The 23,096-nt window shown below is 35.9% G+C and overlaps 1 protein-coding gene across 7 annotated transcripts in view; it reads left to right on the forward strand.

Annotated features, from left to right (window-relative positions):
- The window catches only part of HLTF (helicase like transcription factor), a 51,629-nt gene extending 34,895 nt beyond the window's left edge, over positions 1-16,734 (forward strand). For 2 of the 7 annotated variants that reach the window (XM_027061625.2, XM_027061628.2), the window contains exons 19-25: positions 4,904-5,028; positions 5,483-5,673; positions 7,613-7,738; positions 8,059-8,171; positions 8,477-8,657; positions 11,772-11,852; positions 14,551-16,734. In XM_027061625.2, the coding sequence (XP_026917426.1) occupies positions 4,904-5,028; positions 5,483-5,673; positions 7,613-7,738; positions 8,059-8,171; positions 8,477-8,657; positions 11,772-11,852; positions 14,551-14,703 (970 nt within the window). In that variant the 3' untranslated portion in view covers positions 14,704-16,734. The remainder of the gene's footprint in view (positions 1-4,903; positions 5,029-5,482; positions 5,674-7,612; positions 7,739-8,058; positions 8,172-8,476; positions 8,658-11,771; positions 11,853-14,550) is intronic. The other 5 variants (XM_015072533.3, XM_027061630.2, XM_027061627.2 and 2 more) reach the window with 4 other exon arrangements.
- Positions 16,735-23,096: the final 6,362 nt, after the last annotated feature.

A 23,096-nucleotide genomic window follows, 5' to 3' on the forward strand; every position in this document is an offset into this window, starting at 1 on the left:
CAACTTACCAGGTAAGTAATTTCTTAAGTTAGGAAAAAAAATGAAATGATGAATTATGAATGGCTAGTTAGAAGACCTTGTTTGTTCTATTCCTGGCTCTCTATCATGGGAGTAGATAAAAACATTGAGGGAAGTATATATATATATATAGAGAGAGAGAGAGAGACAGAGAGAGATAAAAAACCTATTTAAGGACCAAAACTTTGGGGAATGTCCACATTTAAGAAGTAGGAAAATAAAGAGAAGTTTATGTAGAAGATTCTATCAAGGGCAGAATTATGAAGAAAAGTAAAGAAAACTGTTGGAGAAAGAGGGAATGGTTAGGAGTGTCAGATAGTATGGAGACTTAGAAAAGCCATTTAAATGGTGATTCAGGAGTTATTGGTGTAAAATCTTAACATAGGTTCACCAGAATAGTGAGGTGTGTACCAAATTGTAGGTGTAAGGGAATTGCAAAGAAGTAGCAGCTGTAGGTAGGGGTAGACCCCTTTCATGAAGTTTGTAAACGGAAGAAGAAAGTGAGACTGGTACATAGGATTGCTGGTTGGTTGCTCTGTCAATGTTTTGCATTTTATTTGAAAAATCTGCCTTGAGAAAAGAAAGCATAGAAGAGACTACACATAGAAAAGAGAATAAAGCAGATTGGTGGATAAAAATGAAGCCTAGCGGGGGGTAAAGAGTACAGTCAGTGAAATATGAGACAAAGGGTATCTACAGAGAAAGGTGGTGGGAAGTTGAAGATAGCTGGATTTGCAGCCATTATAAAAAGTTGTTAAAGTTCTTAGAGTGGGATACAGGCTTCATGTAGTATTGAATATATGTAGACTTTCCAACAACACGTGAAATCTGGGACTTTCCAACAACATGTGAAATCTGGGGAATAGGAGCTGATGACGTAGATTATAAAGGGATTGGGGATTGGTAGAAGGTGAGAAATTCTAGTGCAAGCAAGAACATGTTTGATGGTAGTGCTTATGGAACCAGAATGAGTAGGAGACAAGTAAAGGCAAAAGAGGGCTGAGAAAATAGGCGAATCTTCAAGGTACGAGAACTTCATTGAAATACGAAGCAGGTTTAACAGGAATTAGTTTGAAAAAGATTGTTCTAAGTAAGTGATTTCAGATTTCAGAATTTTGCAGTGGTGATTGAAATTTCCTTCATACTCATTCTTTCAACCAGAATTTATTAAGTGTAATACATTTTGAGATACAACATAATAAAATAGACAAAAGTCTTTACCCTCAATAAGTTTATATTTTAATGGCAGGAAACAGACAATTAAAAAAAAATTAAATTTTATGGAAAAAAACTAAAGCAGAGAAAGGGGATAGGAAGTGTTGAAGCTAATAGGTTATTCAGTGAAGACCTTACTGAGGTGATATGTGGGAATAGGTCTAAAAGAGACTGGAATTGGGGACATTTCAGAGGGAACAGCAAGTATAAAGGCCCTGAGTTGGGAGCATGTTTGGTGAGCTTAGAAAGGAAGAGCTTTTCTTTCTAAGCAAGAGCTCACCAAAGCATGTTTGGTGAGCTTAGAGGCAAGTGTGGCTGGATGATATGAGCTAGATGGAATAGCGATGATGTCAGAGAGAGATTGGAGTGGGGACTACATGGTGGTTTTGTAAGGCATTACTGCATATTTCAAGGACTTTGGCTCTTACTTTCTTTAGTTTAGAAAACTTTGAAGGGTTTTGAGCCAGGAGAGTGATATAATCTTACTTATATTTTATTTTATATTTTAAAAGGATCACTGACTGCTGTGTTAAGATTTAGATTCTAGGAGTACGGGCATAGATAGGGAGAAGAGTGGCAGTAGTCAAAGTAAGAGATCATGGTGGTTTTCACTACAGTAGAGTGGTGATGAAGGGGGTGAAAAATGGTTGGATTCTGTCATAGTTTGAAGGCAGAGCCAACAGAACTTGCTGATGGGGAGGGAGACAGTAGTCAAAGATAACACTGAGCTTTTTCACATGAATGTGACTAGAAAGTTGAAATTACCATTTGCAGAAATAGGTCTGTGGGAGGAGCAGAGTTTTTTCAGGAAAGATCGGAAGTTCAGTTTTGGACCCATTGACTGATGCCTGTGAAACTTCTAAGTGGAGATGTCTCATATATAGGAAATTAGTGTTCATAGGAAAGTTCTTAATGTAAATTTGAAAGTCACCTGTGTGTAGATGGTAATTAAAGCATGAGACTGGATGAGAAGAGATCTAACAAGGAAGACAGGAGTGGCTGGTGGAAGAGGAGTGGTGGAGGCTTCTACTCTTATCTGGGACTCAAAAGAGATCGTTAAACTGAAATGCTGACTATTAGTGTAGTAAGTGACCATGCCAAGGAATAGACTGGTTGTAAAGGTTATTCTATTTGAAAAGGTTGAGAAGAGTTAACTATTGAAACCACAGAAAAGAAATGGATTGTTTTAAAAGTTTTCTTTTTCTTTTTTAAATGTTTGTTTATTTCTGAGAGAGAATGAGCAGGGGAGGGGCAGAATCCAAAGCAGGCTCCAGGTTCTGAGCTGTCAGCAGAGAGCTCGACGTGGGGCTCGAACTCAAGAACCGCAAGATCATAACCTGAGCCAAAGTTGGATGCTTAACTGACTGAGCCACCCAGGCGCCCCTAAAAGTATTTTTTTACTATGTAATACATTTAGTAACATTTATTGAGCACTTACTAGATGTTATGCATTCAAGTGCTTATATGTTTTAATTCACAACAATCTTACCAAGTCAATACAATGATTACCCACGTTTTCTAGATGAAGAGTCTGAGGCACAGTAACTTGTACTAGGTCACACAGCTAGTGAATGACAGAACTGGTATTTAGATTCAGGCAGTTTGGTTCTAGAGCTTGTGAGTTTAACCTTTATATTATATTGCCTCTTCTTTGTACTGTTGACTATTTAGAATTATTTGTTGACATAATACTACTATTACTAATAATAACAGCAGATAGATAGATGGATAGATATATGACTTAACCATAGTCCAGACACTATTCTGAGTGTTTTCCATGTATTAACTTTTTTAATACAACTGTCTTATAGTGTCATGGTAATAATACATACCTCATAAAGATGTGACAGCTGAAGACACAGGTTAAAAATCTACCCGGAGCACCTAGGTGGCTCAGTTAGTTAAGTGTCTAACTTCGGCTCAGCTTATGATCTCACAGTTTGTGAGTTAGATCCCTATGTCAGGCTCTGTGCTGACAGCTCAGAGACTGGAGCCTCCTTTGGATTCTGTCTTTCTCTCTCCCTGCCTCTCCCCGACTCATGCTCTGTGTCTTTCTCTCTCAAAAATAAACATAAAAAAAAAAGAAAAACCTACCTAAAGTTTCACAGTTAAATTGGCAGAGCCAGGTTTTCAACTCAGTGTAGCTCTAGAGTCTGTGCTCCTAATCATTAAGCTGTACTTCTTCTATTGCGTTAATATACTTATAAATGTGATTGTATATAATTTTTGGATTACCCATTCTTCTTTCAGAAACCTGCCATTGTCCTGCTGTATTTTCTGTTGGATGTTTCTATTGAAAACCCTGATTTTATTTTAGGTTTTTCTTTAAAGTCCAGCACCAAGACCTCTCTTGATTTTTTTCTGGAACATGTGATACTGTTTAAATCTGTAGATTCTGGGCTTTTCCACCTCCTCCTTTTCCTGGAAAGTTTTCTTTAAATGTTGTTTTCTGTTCCATTTTTTTATCTTTGTATGTTTTAGATGTTTTTTTGTTTTCCATTGGTATCATTTTATTCTAATCCTTTATATCTTTCTGTTAAATTTTATTTTTTCTAAGTTTATTTTTGAGAGAGAGCGCATAAGCGAGGGAGGAGCAGAGAGAGGGGGAGACACAGAATGTGAAGCAGGCTCCAGGCTCTGAGCTGTCAGCACAGAGCCTGATACGGGGCTCGAACCCACGAGCTGGGAGATCATGACCTGAGTTGAAGTTGGACTCTTGACAGACTGAGTCACCCGGGCGCCCCTGTTTATTTTTTATCTTTCTGTTTCCCACATTCTTGCTTATGTTTATGTCAGTGGCTTGTCTCTTTTATGCTGATTTCAATGTGGCTTTCATTTCTCTGATGGTTCACTTTTCTCTTTCACACTTCTGAACTGTACCACCTCAGTTTTCATCTGTTGTTTTGCCATGATAGTAAATCATGGCAGTATCCTTGTTCATAATTTTTATTTGCTCTGTGGCAACATTTTTTTGGTGAGTTTTCTTTCAATGCCATTTGTTCGTCCCTTGCTCTTTGCTGATTATTATATTTGAATGTCTTGAGTTCTTTCTGGACTATTTATAAGAGGTTAATATGAAGGGGGAAGGCCATAGCTATGTCACAGACTAGTAGGAAGTATCCTGTATAAATTATGACTCAGGGTTATATATGAGCCTTTTAGGTTTTATTTGTGCTTATACAACAGAGATCAGAAGCTGTAGATTCCTTGTAATATGGAATTTTATGCCCATAATCTTTTCTGTAAACACAGTAGGTCTGTTGTATTTCCTTATTTAGCTGGTCTTCTCTCTTTAGTATAAAACTTGTCCAGGGAAGTTCAGACCACAGCCATGTACCCTGTTCTGTTTTTGCATATGAAACATGTTGATTTTCCCCTAAGGGTTGTGCCATCTGTTTTGAAGAACTGTGCTCTGGCAGGTCTGTTTGAGATCTGCAGTCATCTCTCTCGGTATCTTCTATCCAACTTCTATTGTAACTGGCAGACATTTCTCATATATTTTGCTTCATTGTTACAAGTCTCTTATTTCTTAAAGGTGGTTTGCTTTTCTGTTTTCCACTGTTTTGATTTCCAGAGAAGAAGGGAACAATGCCATTTTTATTCCACTATTTTAGAATAGGGAATAATATTGTTTAAAGGCCTTCATAATATTTAACATTTTTATCTCTAGGTATTTTAATGAAGGGACTGTCCTTGCACACTATGCAGATGTCCTGGGTCTTTTGCTTAGATTGCGGCAGATTTGTTGTCATACTCATCTTCTTACGAATGCAGTGTCTTCCAGTGGTCCCTCAGGTAAGTAGATGTGATTGGTTTACACTATTATATTGGTTAGGGATATTTAAATCAGGATGAGAAATTTTTCATATTACCTAAATACAGTTTCTTATTCGTCAGATGAACATTGTTTTTAGTATAGGACTCAAGAATATACCCACAAATTCTTACCAATGAAATGGAGTAATAATGATGTCTTCCAGGATTTCCAGTGACAGATAACAGTCACAAATTGGATTTGCTTTTTATTCTGTGGTAGTATGTGCAGACTATAATGATGCTGTTGTGTAAGGTATATTATGTGGGTTAGCTACTATTCTGGCATCTGAATTTTTTTTTAATTTAAAACATGCTTTTTGCCTATGATAGAAAAAACCTAAATAAGGACTACCCGAGCAAAACTTTTCCCCATATAAGGAAGATTAACTTGTCTAGTCATATTACAAATCTTGCTGTGAAATTAATTTTTCAGCCTTTTCTCTAGGAAATGATACACCTGAAGAACTACGAAAGAAGTTAATAAGGAAGATGAAGTTAATTCTGAGCTCAGGTTCTGATGAAGAATGTGCAATTTGCTTGGATTCTTTAACGGTTCCTGTCATAACACATTGTGCACATGTCTTTTGTAAGCCCTGTATTTGCCAAGTCATTCAGAACGAGCAGGTTAGTTTATGCTAGGTACAGAGTCAGTGTTTGATGGAATGGTGCACTAGTCAGTCTTGGGTGTAATGAAAACCGAAGTCCAACAGATTGTAAAGAGTTGGATTTACTTAGACTTACTAGTGCACCTTTTATGGTTAATTATGTCAGTATTTTATAAGTAATCTGTTTCTTATAATTCCTTTTAAACATAAAAAGACACCACACATTTGGAGGCATGTTCACAGTTAATATCCTAGTTCTACTGTTAAGATCATTGCTATCCAATAAATGGATCAGTAATGTGAGACACAAAGGTAATTTTAAACTTTGTAGTAGAAATAGGTGAAGTTAGTGACATTTTTGTTTATCCAGTATATCTAAAATACTTTTTTTACTTTAAGTGTTCAGAGTGTGGTATTGTACAGTTACAGCACATCTCAGTTTGCCTTTGCTGCATTTCAGGGGCTTGCCACATGTGTTTATTGGCTATTGGATAAGGTAGGTCTAGATTCTTAGATATGGTAGAATTTTTGAAGCGGAATAATCCTTTAAGCAGTTCTTCAGCTGAGGTAGAGTTTTTTTTAAAACATTTTTATTGGTATACTTGTAGGAAAAAAATGCCTAAGTCATGATTGTGCAGTTAAGTGAATTATGAAGTAAACACATTCATTTAACTACTACTCTGGTCTCCCTGTGTCCCCTTTCAATCATTTACCTCCTCCCTCCTCCCCAAAGCTAACACCACTAAACTGACTTTTAACATTGTTTTAGTTTCACAGTCTTTTTTATTATAATAGTATTTGGTATGTAGTTATTTTGGAGACTGTTTATTAGCTTGTGTTGGTACAAATGGACACAAAAAATATTGCTTTGAATGAGCCTGATAGGATTTAACAGGTCTTGACTAGCTTTGTAAGCCATCTAAAAAGGAAAAAAATTTTAAGTTTATTTATTTTGAGAGAAAGAAGCAGGATGGGAGGGGCAGAGAGAGAGGGGGATAGAGGATCCAAAGCGGGCTCTGTGCTGACAGCAGAAAGCTTGATGCAGGGCTCAAACTCACAAACCATGAGATCATGACCTGAGCCAAAGCTGGATACTGAACCGACAGTCACCCAGGTGCCCCAGAAATTTTTTTTTTTTCCCTAAAGAAGAGTTTCAACTAGTGTGCTGTAATGTAGTTAGGTTCAAGATACTATTATTTCTGGTTTCTTTACTTGTCTGCAAATAGTACACTTCACCCAGAACAAGGCAGGGGTTGGGGTGCTAACCCCCTGTGCAGAAAATCTGCCCTAAAACTTAACTACTAATAGCCTACTGTTGACTGGAAGCTTTACTGATAACATAAACAGTTGACACATATCTTTGTTATATATTATATGTGGTATTCTTACAGTAAAGAGAAAATACTAAAATCATAAAATTCATTTATAGTACCATACTGTATTTACTGAAAAAAAATCCTCATACCCATGTTCAAGGGTAAACTGTATTATAATATTTGTTTCAAGCGCCTGTTGCTAGTCAAGATGACATACTTTTTGCTCCTTTTTTTTACCCAGTCCCAGTTGACACATTAGAACATTACATCTGCCTGGAGTTTAGCATGTACAGATTTATCTCAAGTGGATGAATCTAAAAAGTCTAATAAAATGGTAGCTATTAAGGTTTTAGAATTTACCATGCTTTTTAAAAATTTAGGTAAGTTGGGGCACCTGGGTGACTCAGTCGGTCAAACATCTGACCCTTGATTTTAGCTCAGGTCATGATCTCACGGTTCGTGAGTTTGAGCCCCATGTCTGGCTCTGTGCTGATGGTGCAGAGCCTGCTTGGGATTCTCTTTCTGCCCCACCATCGTGCACTCACTTGCTCTCTCTCAAATAAACATGATAAAAAATTTTAGGTAAGTTGATATTTGTTCCTCTGATAAGCTTCATTCATATCTTATTCTTTTCTTATATAGCCACATGCTAAATGTCCTTTATGCAGAAATGATATACATGGAGACAGTTTATTAGAATGTCCTCCAGAAGAATTGGCATGTGACACTGAAAAAAAGTCTAATATGGAATGGACATCCAGTTCAAAGGTAAAATATACATGGGCAAATATTTGAGTATTTGTTTTACATTTATATAAGGATACCATTTATTAAAATAATTCTTTTCATCCTGTCATTTAAATATTATGCTCTGTTAGTGTTAACTTTTTAATTTTCTAGTGGTGCATTTGAGAGCAAAGAAGCTTCAGTTTATGAGTGCATTTTTTCAGTGTTTTTAAAAACATTGTCTTTTACTTTTGCATTTTTAGGGAAATAATGGGGCAGGGCCTTTCTTTTCCTAATAAAAAATTATATGTATTTTGCCTATTCAAAATGGAATCCAACAGGTGTTCTAATTTTTTTTGCAGATTAATGCACTAATGCATGCATTGATTGACTTAAGAAAGAAGAACCCCAACATAAAAAGTTTAGTTGTTTCTCAGTTTACAACATTCCTGTCTTTAATAGAAACACCACTCAGGTAAATTCAGTATTGTTTCTCACTTTGAGTAAAAGGATTTTATGTGTTTTGATAGGGATAGCAAAAAATAATTGTCTTACCAGTTACAGTCATTTCATCTATGTAAAATGATAGAGTCACAATATTTCCTGGGAGCATAGGATTTTAAAGATAAGTCCTGAATTTATCAGAAAAAATACTGACTGGTGGTTAGTAAATATTTGTCAGAATAAATGAGTGGAAGAATTGGTTGAATGAAATTTGTAATTAACATGTTTTTAAAATAGTATAGAAGGTGTTACTTGTCTCTTTTGTCCTTCCATTAGAGCCTCTGGATTTGTGTTTACTCGTTTGGATGGTTCTATGGCACAGAAGAAAAGAGTTGAATCAATTCAGTGTTTTCAAAACACTGAAGCAGGATCTCCAACTATAATGCTTCTATCTTTGAAAGCAGGTGGAGTTGGTTTAAATCTTTCTGCAGCTTCTCGCGTGTTTTTAATGGATCCAGTAAGTAGTTCTCTGTAGATTTTAAACTTTTTTAAAAAATGAACTGTTTGGTAAATACCTTTATAGTTATAATTGATTGTGAAAACTCTGAGGCAAACTTTAGAAATAGATGATAACTGGGGCGCCTGGGTGGCGCAGTCGGTTAAGCGTCCGACTTCAGCCAGGTCACGATCTCGCGGTCAGCAAGTTCGAGCCCCGCGTCAGGCTCTGGGCTGATGGCTCAGAGCCTGGAGCCTGTTTCCGATTCTGTGTCTCCCTCTCTCTCTGCCCCTCCCTCGTTCATGCTCTGTCTCTCTCTGTCCCAAAAATAAATAAACATTGAAAAAAAATTAAAAAAAAAAAAAAGAAATAGATGATAACTTAGTAAATGTGTATTGAGGGCTTTTTCTTAAGCACTTTACGTATATCAAATGAAATTGTCACAATATCCCTATGAGGTCAATGTATTACTGTCCTTACTTTACAGGTGAGGAAACTGAAGCACAGAGAAGTAAAATAACTTGCCCATCAAAGTCCATGTTTTTAATTTGTGTGCTGCAGTTTTCTACTTCTATATATATGCAGTTAGTTTCTGTTATCTGTCATGCTTTTAATGTAGTGGTTTCATCCATTTGGCCAACAAATAATGCAGTCCTATGTTGTGTCAAGGAGTCTTACAGGCACTAGGAATCTAAACAAGGTAGACAAAGTAGCTACCATCATGGTGCTAATAGTCTCAATTTTTAATGTGCAAAGAATTAGGTGGAATGTAATTTCTGACCTCTATCCTCAGAGATTTAGGAGTTCTTAGATGTAACCCAGGAAGCTGTTTTAATACAGACCATAGGTGATTCAGGTGCAGGTGTCCAGCATCACAATTTTAGAAACTAATACCATTCATGGAATATTTTGGATAAATTCTAGCATCTAATAGGGTGCAGTCACATGTGGTTGGTATAATATAGGTTTAGCTGTAGAGTGGGAGCTAAAATTCAGACTGAACTTTACTCACTAAACTGACCTAGGAGGAACATCCACAGAGGAGCAGCACCTTGTTCTAATTGCTCAAAGAGGCTGTTTGAGCTGCAGGCATTCTGGACTAATTTAGTTTCTAATTTGTACTGGGTTACTGTTTGGGCTAGAGGCAACCCTATTTGCTGTTTCTGTGATTCACAGATTTGAGATTTGTGGTTTTAGAGCTTGTTGCCTGAAACTCAGAAAATTTCATAACCAAGTTTACTGAGCTACAAATTTGAGTTCTTCTGGTTAGGCCATCTAGTTTATGTATGAACGCACCTCTTACCAAGACTTTTTACTCACCTGAGGGTAATAACACCCACCCAGTTCAATACTAGCCAGAGCCATATTTTGGCATTCACAGACATTAATGTCATGGATGGCAGTGGTCTGTTGTGTTTTCTTGCCTTAGTTTTGTGGATGAAGTCTTAAATCTTTGCTAGAGTTTTAACTAACCTGATGATATTCTTAAAAGATGATTTTTGGACAGATTTCCAAATTATTTTTTTCTTCGGGTATAATCTTAATACCTGATAAGGAAAAGGTTGATACCAAATATAGTTTTATAAAACTGATGGTCAAAAACTATATTCTTTTATCAGTTTACAAAAACTTCTGGAATGTTTTAGTAATTCATAGATTGATTTTCATTGAACATTTTAAATGTTTCTAACTTTGAAATGGAAGCCACGTTCCAGGAAAATAACTCATGAAAATCTTTGACCTTTTCATGGAATATTGCATAAGGGCTAAGGTGTATTTTAAATGTCTGATTATGAACTTTTGATAAAGCTAATTACCTTCCTTCATCAGTACATGTGAGAATGAAAACTGTCAGTTTTAGATCATGAGATAAATTTAGATTCCTGGTAGTCATACTATACATATATTGTCAGCTCATTAGAAGGTTCCTAGATAAAATACAACAGAAAGAACATTTTACCTGGGCTCTTGGTATAACGGTTTCTAAGCCTGTCCAATTGTGAAATACAAAATATATACAAAATATGATTATCAGTTTTAGAAAACCATAAGCTAAATATTTCCTTAAAATCTGATTTCTGTACAAAAACCACCCAAAACTCAGATTACAACAGTAGTAAAATCTCCTTTTCCCTAGAGCTCAAAGGAACTTTAAATAGAAGAAAGTAACAGCCTGAGTATGAATCCTACTATAAACTTACATGTGCATTTATGATTTTAATTTTCAGATAGTACTTTGCTGTGTAAATGTTACTTTTCCCTCAACACCCCATTTTCAGCTTCAAGAATCATCCCATAGTTTAAAATTTAATGATCCCTACACTGATAGTTCATGATAGTATTTCCAAACCATTTGACTCTTCTAGACTGAAGAACTCTGTATGTTTCTGTTTATTCTTTTCTTCGCTTCATTGTTTTATTCTTCACTTTAAGACAGCTCCCAAACGGGTGCCTGGGTGGCTCGGTTGAGCATCCAACTCTTGATTTCAGCTCAGGTCATGATCCCAGGGTTGTGGGATGGAGACCCCGCCCCCAGCATGAAGCCTACTTAAGATTCTCTCTCTCCCTCTGCCCCTCTCCACAGCTCTCTCTTTAAAAAAAAAAAAAAGTCTCCATGAGAATGCCTTTGTTTAATGTTACTTTCAGTTCAATTTTGAAGTCACATTCAAATATAGATACAAAAAATTACATCAACAGAGCCTTTAGTTTTAGGACTTTTAACAAATGGAAGAAAGAAAGAAAAACCAGCAAAAAAGAAAACTTTTTTTCATAAATGGACCCAATTATGTATCTTTTCTGATGTAAATTAAGCCATTTAAGAGGATGTGTAACCTTTTTTTCCTTTGTTAAACATAGATCACCTTCAAAATGAAAAAGAAAAGATACTAATGCTGGGTGCTTTCTATGCATCAGGCACTGTTATTGGATACTAGAAGCAGTGGAGTGAAATGATGGAGAGTAGCTGCTGGTCATAGTAGCAGAGCGGGTGGGGTTCCCAGAGCATTTATGTCAGTATCTAATTCAGTCAGAGAAATTTGAGTCAGTAATAGATGACTGAGTAATACTGAAATGAAAGGATATGTGCAGAAAACTCACAGATCATGGTGGTAATAAAGCCATTCATATTCTTGTTAGGCCTGGAATCCAGCTGCTGAAGATCAGTGCTTTGACAGATGCCATAGACTTGGCCAGAAGCAAGAAGTTATCATCACAAAAGTGAGTTTTTAAGCCATGTGTTTTAAAATTAAGTTGATTTGGTTTTTAAAATTACACAAAAAAATGTATGAATATATTATTATAAAAGTTTGCAGAATTATGCAGAACAAAATATGAAGATCACCTTTAATCTCCTCTAGAGGAAACCACCATCAGTAGTTTAACATGTTATTCAAAGTCCCTTTCTCTACATAGATTCATTTGTATGTATACATCTCTCCTTTAAAAAATTTCTTTTAAGGTAAATGGGACCATACTTTTATTTTTTTCCCTTAGCAGTATATATTGGGAACTACCATATAAGTACATATAGAGCCTATTCTTTTTTTTCCTATACTAGTAAAGTATACATAAAAATAGTTGAAGTAAATACTGTGAAGTGTCCAGTTCAGTGGCAGTACTTACTTTCATACTGTCGTGCAGTTATCACCATCATCCATCTCCAGAACTTTTTCATCGCAACTTGAAACTCAGCCCTCAGCAAACAACCTTCTGCTTTCTGTGTATTTGATGACCCTACAAAGCCATTTTTTTTTAACATCTGCATATAGATACATCATAATTTCTTTAGTCTAATGTTTTGCTAATAAAAACAGTGCCATAATTGGCATTATATCACATAAAAGTACTTCAGGATAGGTTAAGGAAACTAGAATTCTGGATTTAGAACTCTTACAGCTTTCAAGTTGTTTTCAAAATAGGCTTAATGATATAAATTTTTCCTTACATGATGGTCAAAAAAGTGCCCTTTCAGGGCACCTACATGGCCCAGTTGGTTAAGCATCTGACTTCACCTCAGGTCGTGATCTCATGGTTCATGAATTCGAGTCCCATGTCGGGGCTCTGTGCTGACAGCTCAGAGCCTGGAGCCTGTTTCAGATTCTGTGTCTCCCTATCTCTCTCTGTCCCTCTCTCGAGAGCCCATGCTTTCTCTCACAAAATGAATAAACATTAAAAAAATTTTTGTAAAAGTCCCCTTTCAATTTACGTATACCTAAGACTTTGAGTATATTTATATTTCGCTTATCTGTTAATATTTTTTTCTGTGAATTGGTTGGTGTTTGCCCAGTTTTCAGGAAGTACAAATATAGTCTTATAAAATAAAGGACTCTCTTATACAGTCTGATTTAAAATTTGTTAGGTAGATTGCAGATGGTTTGTTATCAAGCTTTTCCTTTGAACTGGTTGTGTTTTTTATGATTTTAAAACAGGTCAGCTTTTTAAAAATACCTTATGGATTTTAAGATCTTAGAATTTATCTTCAAATTTAAAAACAAATCCCTCCCATATTCTTTTAAAATGTTTTATCTTTTAGGAGTCATGATATGGTTCTTTTTTCAAATAAAGAGCTGTGTGCTTCATCTTTTTTTTTTTTTTTTAAAGTATATCCTTTTTTTCTCCTTATTTGAAATGTCACTTTTATCATAAACGAGTTCATATATATTAACGTAAGTCTCTTTCTGGACTTTTGTTCCTGTGTTCCGGTTTCACTAATTTCTTTTCCTAATCCCAGGACAATATCACTTTAATAATTATTATGGTTTTTTAAAGTATGCTTTGATAACTAGCAGGACAAAGTGTTCTCATTAACCCTTTTTTTTCAGGATTGGTTAATATGATTATTTACTCTTGAATTGAACTGTGGATTTGTAAGTTACCAGATCCCATTTAAGAAATCTTTTTTGCAGTTTATTGAATTTATGATCAATTTGAGAATGGTCTCCTTTATAAATAAGGAGTGTTCCCATACAAGAATTTAGTATGTCTCTCTACTTAGGTCTTTTCACGTTGTATAGTTCATCTTGTTTAATTATTACAGTTACTGGGATCTCTACACAATGTTGAATAGTAGTAGTGATAGTAATCATTCTTGACCTGTTCCTTTTATTGTTTTAAGTGTACTGTACTTGGTAAAGTTCTAGTGGATACATTTAAGATTGAGGACATTTATTTGTAGGTTAATGAGGATATTTTTTAATCAAGGTTTTTATCAGAAATGTTTAATTTTTTTATTTTTGAGAGAGAGCATGAGAAAGGCAGAGAGAGAGGGACACACAGAATCTGAAGCAAGCTCCAGGCTCTGAGCTCTACACAGAGCCCAACGTGGGGCTTGAACTCATGGAAACCATGAGATCATGACATGAGTCAAAACTGGACACTTAACCTGACTGAGCCACCCAGGGCGCCCCTATCAGAAATTCTTCTTAGGCATCTTTTTTCTCTTCAACTTTTTCAGATTGTAAGTTAAACCAGGTAAAGGCTTATTCCATTTCTTGGAAAATCTCATTTGGCTATTTAAATATAATGCTAAATTTATATTGCTAATTCCAGTTACAGAGTTGCCTATAAAGTTTGCTTATAGGTTTGCTATGGTGCTGTTGTAAGGATGTAACTTTATGGCCTTACAGCCATATTCTTTATACAAGAAAGCCATACTGAGTGATGAGGGAAAGCAGTGTTCAGCTGTAGTTACTATGTCATGTTCTGAATATACTCACTGCATATTGAGAAAAAAAGAGCTAAATAGCTTATAATATATTATTGAGCAATTTTAAAAGCTTTGTAATACAGTAGAAAAGCAGATTTCCTTATAGTGGACCAAGATTTTATCATGTCTTAATTTTCATTTTTTTTACATTGAAGATTTTAAATATTGTAACCTAAAAGTACTTACCATTTTTTTTTTTCTTTTTTAAAGTTCATTGTGAAGGATTCTGTTGAAGAAAATATGCTGAAAATACAAAACACAAAGAGAGAACTTGCTGCTGGAGCCTTTGGAACTAAAAAAACAAATGCTAATGAAATGAAACAAGCTAAAATTAATGAGATCAGAACTTTAATTGATTTATAATTTGTGGGATTTTGGTAAGGTCAGTTTGATTAGATATATACAGAAATTTTGGAAATGAGAAAATACAGTTTTAGAAATGAGATCTAGAGAGTATGCCTTCTAAAAGGAGCATATCGTTTTATATTAGTAAAGTATGATCTCTTCTATATATGAACCTATTTTTAATGATATTTCAAATAGCAATAAGTTCTGTTACATACTGTGGCCTAAAATAATTTTTTGAGAGAAAAAGTTACTTTTTCAATTTTTCATAGTATCTTTGCTGAGTATTTTCATATATCTTTCAAGTACTCAGCTTTTTCATATTTCAAATAAGGTCAAACCTTTTATACTTTTGACTGAATAAAGAGTTATTTTCTGTGTTGGACATACTTCGTTAATCACTAGAGCTTCCCATTTGTGATGCTATATAGATTCACAGTCCCTGTAAACGATTAGTATGTATAGACTATATACAAGAGATTTTATTACTTTGAAAAACCGTATTTACATTCCAGAACCAAACCTTAAATGAGAGACCCAATTCCAGGTTCGCAAGTTACTTACAATTTTTTTTTGGCAGTTTGAGATACAATTCACATTGGTGACTTGCAGTTTTATGTTTATGAAAATATTAGGGACTGTGTTAGAACACTTTTTCTCCATTTTAGTCCAGTTAGTACTATTGTTGTTTAAATGTAATTTGATGTGTTAGTGTGTAAATACAGTCTGTGGGGGTGAGAAGTAACCAATTCTACCCAGTTTGATTTGAATATTTAAATTATGGCATTGCTGAATAGATATTTCTATATGTATAACTTTTATTTATGTAGCTTTTTTTAAAAAAATAACTTTATAAATTTTTATAATTCAGAAGACTACTATATGTGAGAGGCGTGATATCTGGATGGAAGTTGGGCTGGATGACCTCCAAAATCGTTTCAACTCTTAAAGACATCTTAATGCTGAATGGAAAAATTTCTTTGTTATTGTGTTTAGAATCAGACTTTGATTTTGGAACTTCAGTAATTGATCCTTACACTTATCTATAAAATTAGTCCTCTTTTTCTTCCTTTTTGTTAATAAGCAGACTCACAGTAGTTGCCATGGCATTCTAGAGGACTCGGAGTCACATTTAAAACAAGCTCTACATTTGGCAATCACATTAGGTAGTCAGTAGTGTTTTTCCTTAAAAGAAACTTTACTCCAGAGACAGATTAATTACTGTAACAGAAGCTTCTGTTTGACGATACAGACTTAAGAACACCGTATAGTTTATAGTGTTAAGAAATGACTTGACTTAAAGAGGATCTTGGAGGCAGTGTTGTGTTCCAGGGCATACATCTAGATATGTGCTAAACCCATCAACAGCTAAATTCTCCCCTCCCTGTGTTGTCTCTTGCTCCAAGGGCAGCAAGAATCTTTCCAGTCTCTTTTCTCTTTGGCATCAGGTAAGGCAGAGGGCTGGTTAAAAGATCAACAGACTTTTCTGCACAGATAAGAGTGGAATAATAACTTCGGGTTAGTCCCCTGGCATTAGGAGCAATGGGGAATTTCTGTACCTTGTAGAACTAGCATTACACAAAATCAGGTTGATCAGAATCTGATGAAATACAGTATGTGGATTTCTAAGTGCCAACACACTTGTGAGATTTAAGTACAAAAAGTTTTCAACAAAAAATACATAATCTACTCTTCTTGCTTTATAAAGGCAGAGCCTTGCAAACATAAAAGTGAAGATTTTGCTTGCTTCTTTACCCATTTATAGACTTGTTTTAAAACTCATAATGATAAATTTGGCAAGTCATTTAAAAAATCTTTTTTGTGAAGTCCTATTAAGTGGTGTTAAAAAATTTAATTCTTCCTAAGAAAATCTATAAACTACCGGAATGAAAAGTTCATATTATTCAATGCTGTTTCATCATTATGTAGAATAATAGCTTTAGAAATATCTTGAACACACTGTATTCCCACTTGTGGTTCAAACTGAATTTTGTGGTTCAAACTGGATTTTGTTTTGAATTTAAAATCAATAAAAGTTTTAAAAATTGGCTTCAGTGCCATAATTTTGGTGACTTCTTTGAAGAAAATTGATCTCATGCTGTGAAGATATCTATATTACACAATTGTGTTTTTTACTGACAGTACATAAAAAGTACTATGAATAACAAGAGTTTCCTCATTCTTCCCACCTTTTTTATTTTGGTCAATTAGGTTCCATTTCTTGTTTAGAAATCAGAGTGTATATGTGTTTAAAGTTTGTTAAATGTCTTGATCTTCTAAAACATCGGTTCCGAGTCTTTTTATTTCCTCATCTGCCAGAAAAGAGGTATGGTAATACCTATGTATACTGGTATCAGTAGCATAGCACTCTGAATTGTAGATTTTGCCTAATCTAGGATTGAAATAGTAAATCAAGAAAATGTTTATTACTAGTGAGTACCAATGAAATTATCTTCAAGCAGTATATTCTGTTGGGAGAAGTCAAAGGCTTTGTATTTTTTACATTCTTTATGGTACTTCCGAAAGTTCTGTTCAGTAGGATTTGGAAGATGCATTAAAAATATGAGGATGGCGTGCCTGGGTAGCTTGTGCCCGGTTAAGCGTCTGACTTCAGCTCAGGTCATGATCTCGCGGTTCATGGGTTCAAGCCCTGCATCGGTTTTGTGCTGACAGCTCAGAGACTGGAGCCTGCTTCAGATTCTGTGTCTCCCTCTCTTTGCCCCTTCCCCGCTCACACTCTCTCTCAAAAATAAACATTTAAAAAAATGTACGAGGACAAATTTTATGTTTGGTTTAATGAGAACTCAAATGTTCAATCTTTAAAGTATTTGCAAAAGGCATAATACAGTTTTCCCTCAGTCATTAACCTTCCTTACAAGTTTACATTCTGGAATGTGGAACCTTATTTGTGCAGTACTTGTGAATAAGAAGAGCCAAAAATACTGGTAGCTGTGAATAATGACTGAGACGCTTCCCTGCAGTAATGCCTACTTCAAAGGGGAAACTTGATTAGAAACCTTGTAAGCAGACAGGTTATCTTCCCGTATTAATATATTCATACTTCTTATAAGGGAGAGTAGTCTTTTATATGAAGCCATAATAACTTATTCGATTTTAAAGGATAAATGACTTATTCTCAGTTTTTGATTAAAATGAGGTATTTTTTTAATGTTTATTTGAGAGACCGAGCACGAGTGGGGTAAGGGCAGAGAGAGGGAGACAGAATCTGAGGCAGGTTCCAGGCTCTGAGCTGTCAGCACAGAGCCCAATGCAGGGCTTGAACTCAGGAACCCTGAGATCATGACCTAAGTGGAAGTCGGATGCTTAACCAACTGAACAACCCAGGTGCCCCTAAAAAATGAGAGGTTTCCAGTTCTTTATTCAACCTTCCTGATCAAGAGTCTCCTGACAAATTTAAACCCATTTCTACTTTTAATATAAAAATTGATTTCTATAGGAAAGGAATACAATTTTAATAATGTTTGTATTTCAATATATATGGCATAGGCCACCCTCATGAACCTGAACCAAGTGTCCAAAAGTTTGTATTAACTAAGGTTACATTGGGACTTCATTTAGAAGGCCATCAAATGTCAAAATGATTGCTTAGATTGATGGCTAAAAAAGAAAAAATTCTAGGACAGGTCTTCGTAGGTTGAAACTCAATTCTAAGAGGCTATTTAATGGGACCAGAAAGGATATTAAGAGTCATCAAAGAGTATATATATTGTTAAGTATGTGCTGCACTTACTGAAGAGAGATGAATATTTCAAGAAGGTTTTCAGTAAGTTTGCTGCCTTTTCAACATTCTAGTTAATTAAAAATAAAGGCAGATAAAATTAACCAGGATAAAGCTTCCTGAATGCTTAATTTATCCTTTTTGTTAGGCGAGGGAAGAGCTATTCCCTAGTGGTACATTGTAGCATTTTAAAGAAATCTTGCCCTGGTATCAGTATGTTGATAAAGAAAAGGTAAATTAAGTATTTCATGAGAAACATTCTAGTGAAGGAGATGGAGACCTAATAGGCCGCTTGCACATACAGATGAAGTAAGGAGCTAAACATTTAATTTTTTTATTATAAAAAGTATCAGCAGAAGAGAGGGACAGGGGGGCGGGGGGAGAGAGAGAATCTCAAGCAGGCTCCACGTTTGGCACAGATCCCACCTGGATCATGACCTGAGCTGAGATCAAGAGTTAGACTCTCAAGCTACTGAGCCACCCAGGGGCCCCAAGATAACCATTCATTTTGTATATGAATTATAGACCTTGAGCAAGCATGGAGCTAATCTCCAAAGGCATGGATCTGACCTTTGTGTAGGCAAATTTGTCTTACAGCCTAAAGCTGTTCTACCACTGTTCGCAAGGAGATTTTTTTTTAAAGGATATATTGATCCTCTACAAATGTTCTTATAATCCGAGTTATTTTTGCCATTTTACACATCTTACTAGGTGACCTTTGGTATTTTAGGATCTCTGGAAAAGATTTTACAGTGTAATTGTGCAGCTTTGCATGGAAAAAGTTAGTACTTTACCTTCATTAAGGCATATCCTTGGAAGATAAAGAAATCTGTCTAGCCTAGTTCAGGGACTTCTCATAGCCTCTTGACACTTTTATGCACATGTTATGCTATTTTCTATAGTATGCTTATCCTTTCAGATTCCAAGTTAATTAGCCTTCAATATATACTTATTTAAAATAAGTTATGTAAGCCTTTTTAGAGTTTTAGCTCTTATGCAATGTAAAACAGGAAACAAAAAATATTAAGGCAAAAAACATGGAGTCATAGGTTTGATTTCCCCCACACACATCAAATTTGAGGCTTTCATATCTTTTCTCAATGGTAAAAAGAAAAGGCTTTGAATCTTGTAGTTCTTTTGCTACAGGTAAGTTCCAAAATACACTTATCTGGATTACCTATTGCATGGCCACAATAAAGCAGTATTCGTTGTCTGAAGACTGGGTTTCTGTTCATCTCAACCAGGGAGGGACCCAGGAGCCAGAAAGACTTTGACCACCTAAAATAATAGGCTTCAGTAAATCCATATACAGTTGACCTTTGAACCAACTGTATATGGTGCTGACCCCATGTGCTGTTGAAAATCTACATATAATTTGATTCTCCAAAAACTTAGCCTACTAATAAATAGCCTACTCTTAGCCAGAAGCCTTACTGATAACACTCAACACATACTTAAAAAAAAAAAAAAATACAGTATAAAAAGTATATATAAAGTTTGTGCGGGGGGGGGGGGGGGGGGCCGGGGAAGAGCAGAGAGAATCCTAAGCACGTTCTGCACTGTCAGCATGGAGCCCAATGTGGGGCTTAAACCCACAAACCATGAGATTATGACGTGAGCCAAAATCAAGAGTCAGGTACTTAACTGAGCCAGCCAGGCACCCCTATTACATACTGTATTCTTAAAATGAAGCTAGAGAAAATTATTAAAATCATAAAGAAAATACAGGACACTGCGTCCAAAAAAAAAAAAAAAATCCATGTATAAGTGTACCCTCACAGTTCAACCTGTGTTGTTCAAGGGCTACCTGTACTAGCATTCAAAGGCCCTATTTCTGAACATTTGACTCTTCCTAGAATTTTTATTGTAGGCAAACAGTAGTGAGAAATGGTAACTGTCAGAGACTGAACATCAAGAAACAAGTGAATACAGAATAAGTAAGTAGACAAGAGTTGAACTGCTTAGAAGGTGTAAGGAGCCCTTGCCCTTATAGGTAAATGTTGACCACGAATACATCACAATATTATAGCATAGTCCTATAACAGAAGTAGTGTCTCTTCTAGGCCCATAAAACTGCTGAAAACAGGATAAAGAGAGTTGTAGGAAACAAAGTATGTTCAGAAGCTGAATCATGTTTGTCTCAGCCAAAACTCACAACAAATTCTATCCTTGGGTTTTACCCATTTATTTTTACATTATAATTTCAGGCAGCCTATTTAGGAATGCCTTTGTGAAAGGTATTTCCCAAGTCCTATTTCAAGCCACCGTCCTTATCCCTATAGCAAAATGAAAGCTTTTCCATTAAATTGTGTTACTCCCCAGAGACTTCTGGCATTTGTATTTCTGGTTATATAGAGGTTTCTCTGATCTCATGGGTCTGTTCTAACCATACATTTGTTTAAAGCAGAGCAGAGCTATGGAGCTTGGAGTACAAAAATTTGAATCAAAATCGTCTGCAGAGTATTTACCTCTCTTATTCTCTGATTATCTGCAAAATGAGTACACTATATATATGTCATAGGATATGAGAATTGAGATGTAAATGCCCAGTAAGTTTTCTTTCCTTTTTGCTTTTTTTTTTACGGTTTTATTTATAGGAGATTGAATTTCAGCAGCTGAAACTCAGAGAAATAAGTTAATCAAATAACTTACCCAAGTATAAAAAGACTGTAATCAATTTGTGTATTTGTAATAACAAGCCGAGAAAAAGCAAACCATAGCAGACTATTTTAAGGACAAGCCAAATCTTACTTAATGCTCCAAGTCTCAGTGACATTAAAAAGGTAAACGCTACACAAATACATTTATAGATGTTATTTATGGTAACGTTTCCTCTATTACTCACAGAGCCGAGATTGTCTTTTGGAAGGCTTTAATCAGAAGGTGGCCCCCCGGCTATGCAACAATCACCTCATCGCTTCATGCCTCTTCTGCTGAAAACCTCACTCCCTATTGTATTGGTATAAATACCTCTGTGTATCTAGTGGTTCTCAAATGTCATTTGGGACAGTCTTTTGGATTGCCTGGTAGTTACTTGAAACGGAGATACTATGGCCTCAGCCAAGACCTACTGAATCAGAATTTGTAAGTGATGAGGTGTAAAAAACTGTACTCACAATTAAGTCTCCAGTGTTTTAGGGAGCAGTGAGGTTGGAGACACAGTTGCTCGAGCACCTCATCTTCTGTTCCTCCTTTCTCCTCCTCATCCAAGCCATCGGCGACTTCGCTGCCTTCATCCTGGTGAAAGGTATGCTGCATTACCACTGTCTCCAGGACCACTACAGTAAACTAACTGTCCTTCCCATCAAGTCTTTTGTCCTTCATTCAAGCTGTTTTCCACCAGTTGCAAAAGGAGTGTTCTTAAAACGTAAACCCTAAAGGTAAGGCAATTAGATCTTTAGGAACAACTGCAATGGACTGAAACTAACCACATTAAAATTCATTAATTCATAATGATGCTTAGAACATAATCCCCCCCCCCAAAACCACACTGGTTACCTTTGGAGGATGCCAGGAAACCAGTTCCTTATTTGTATACACATCTTCCTCAACTTATAATCCCCCCCAATACAAATATCCTGGGATTTAGGAGTATTTTGAGAAGAGCTATCAAAGCGCCTGATGCATGGAGGCACTTAAATCTTTGGTAAAAGTGCTTTGTATACTTGAGGATTATAGCAACTCATTCTCCACCAGTCCAAGTAATTGTAGTGTTATCTTCAGAAATCACTTATTTAATATTCTACAATTTTAGGGAAGTCCTCAGGTTCTTCTGGAGCTCTCCGAAAGCCAGCCTCCAGAATTCCAGCTTGCCTCCAGAATTCCATACACCCCTCTATTCATTCACACCCACATTGAATAGGGCTCACCTGTGTAACCCATAGGATATTGGGGAAAGAAGGGCAACCTTGGTTGATTAGGCCATAAAAGCCATTGCAGTTTCCGCCCAATTAATGCTCTCAAGTTTCTTCTCATCATGGTCTTCTCTCCTGTATTTTTGTTTTTCCCCAATAGAATGATCTCTGATTACTCACATTGGTTTTAAAAGGTCATTTTGGGGCACCTGGGTGGCTTGGTCGGTTAAGCATCTGGCTTCAGCTCAGGTCATGATCTCACGGTTCGTGGGTTCGAGCCCTGTGTTGGGCTTTGTGCTGACAACTCGGAACCTGGAGCCTTCAGCTTCTGGGTCTCCCTCTCTTTCTGCCCCTCCCCCACTCATGCTCACTCTCTAAAGAATAAACAAACATTAAAAAAAATTAAATAAAGGTCATTTTGGATCCTGCCCTTCCCTGGCTTGCCACATCCTTGCAGCCTACAATCATCTGTACATTTAATTAATATCCTTTATACTTCTCATTTTAATTCATGAAGACACCGGTTCCAGTACTAACTGTCCTGAAAGATTATCAAATATGTTCAGAGACTGATAATGATTTGATGTTATAATATTTTCCAAAATCTGAATACTCAACTTAATATGGACATAAAATGCGGGTGACAGATTAAATACATCTGATCTCACTTTCCTCCATCAATCACACCCATCACCATCACTGGAGAACACAATATTTAAATATTTCTAGATATCTAGAAACCAATTCCAGTGTCAAGTGTTACACTGGTTTTTAAAACACTGACCAATTCCAAAACTCATGAAAAACTACTTGATACG

Source organism: Acinonyx jubatus, chromosome C2 (genome assembly GCF_027475565.1).
Source record: "Acinonyx jubatus isolate Ajub_Pintada_27869175 chromosome C2, VMU_Ajub_asm_v1.0, whole genome shotgun sequence".
NCBI classification, from domain to species: domain Eukaryota; kingdom Metazoa; phylum Chordata; class Mammalia; order Carnivora; family Felidae; genus Acinonyx; species Acinonyx jubatus.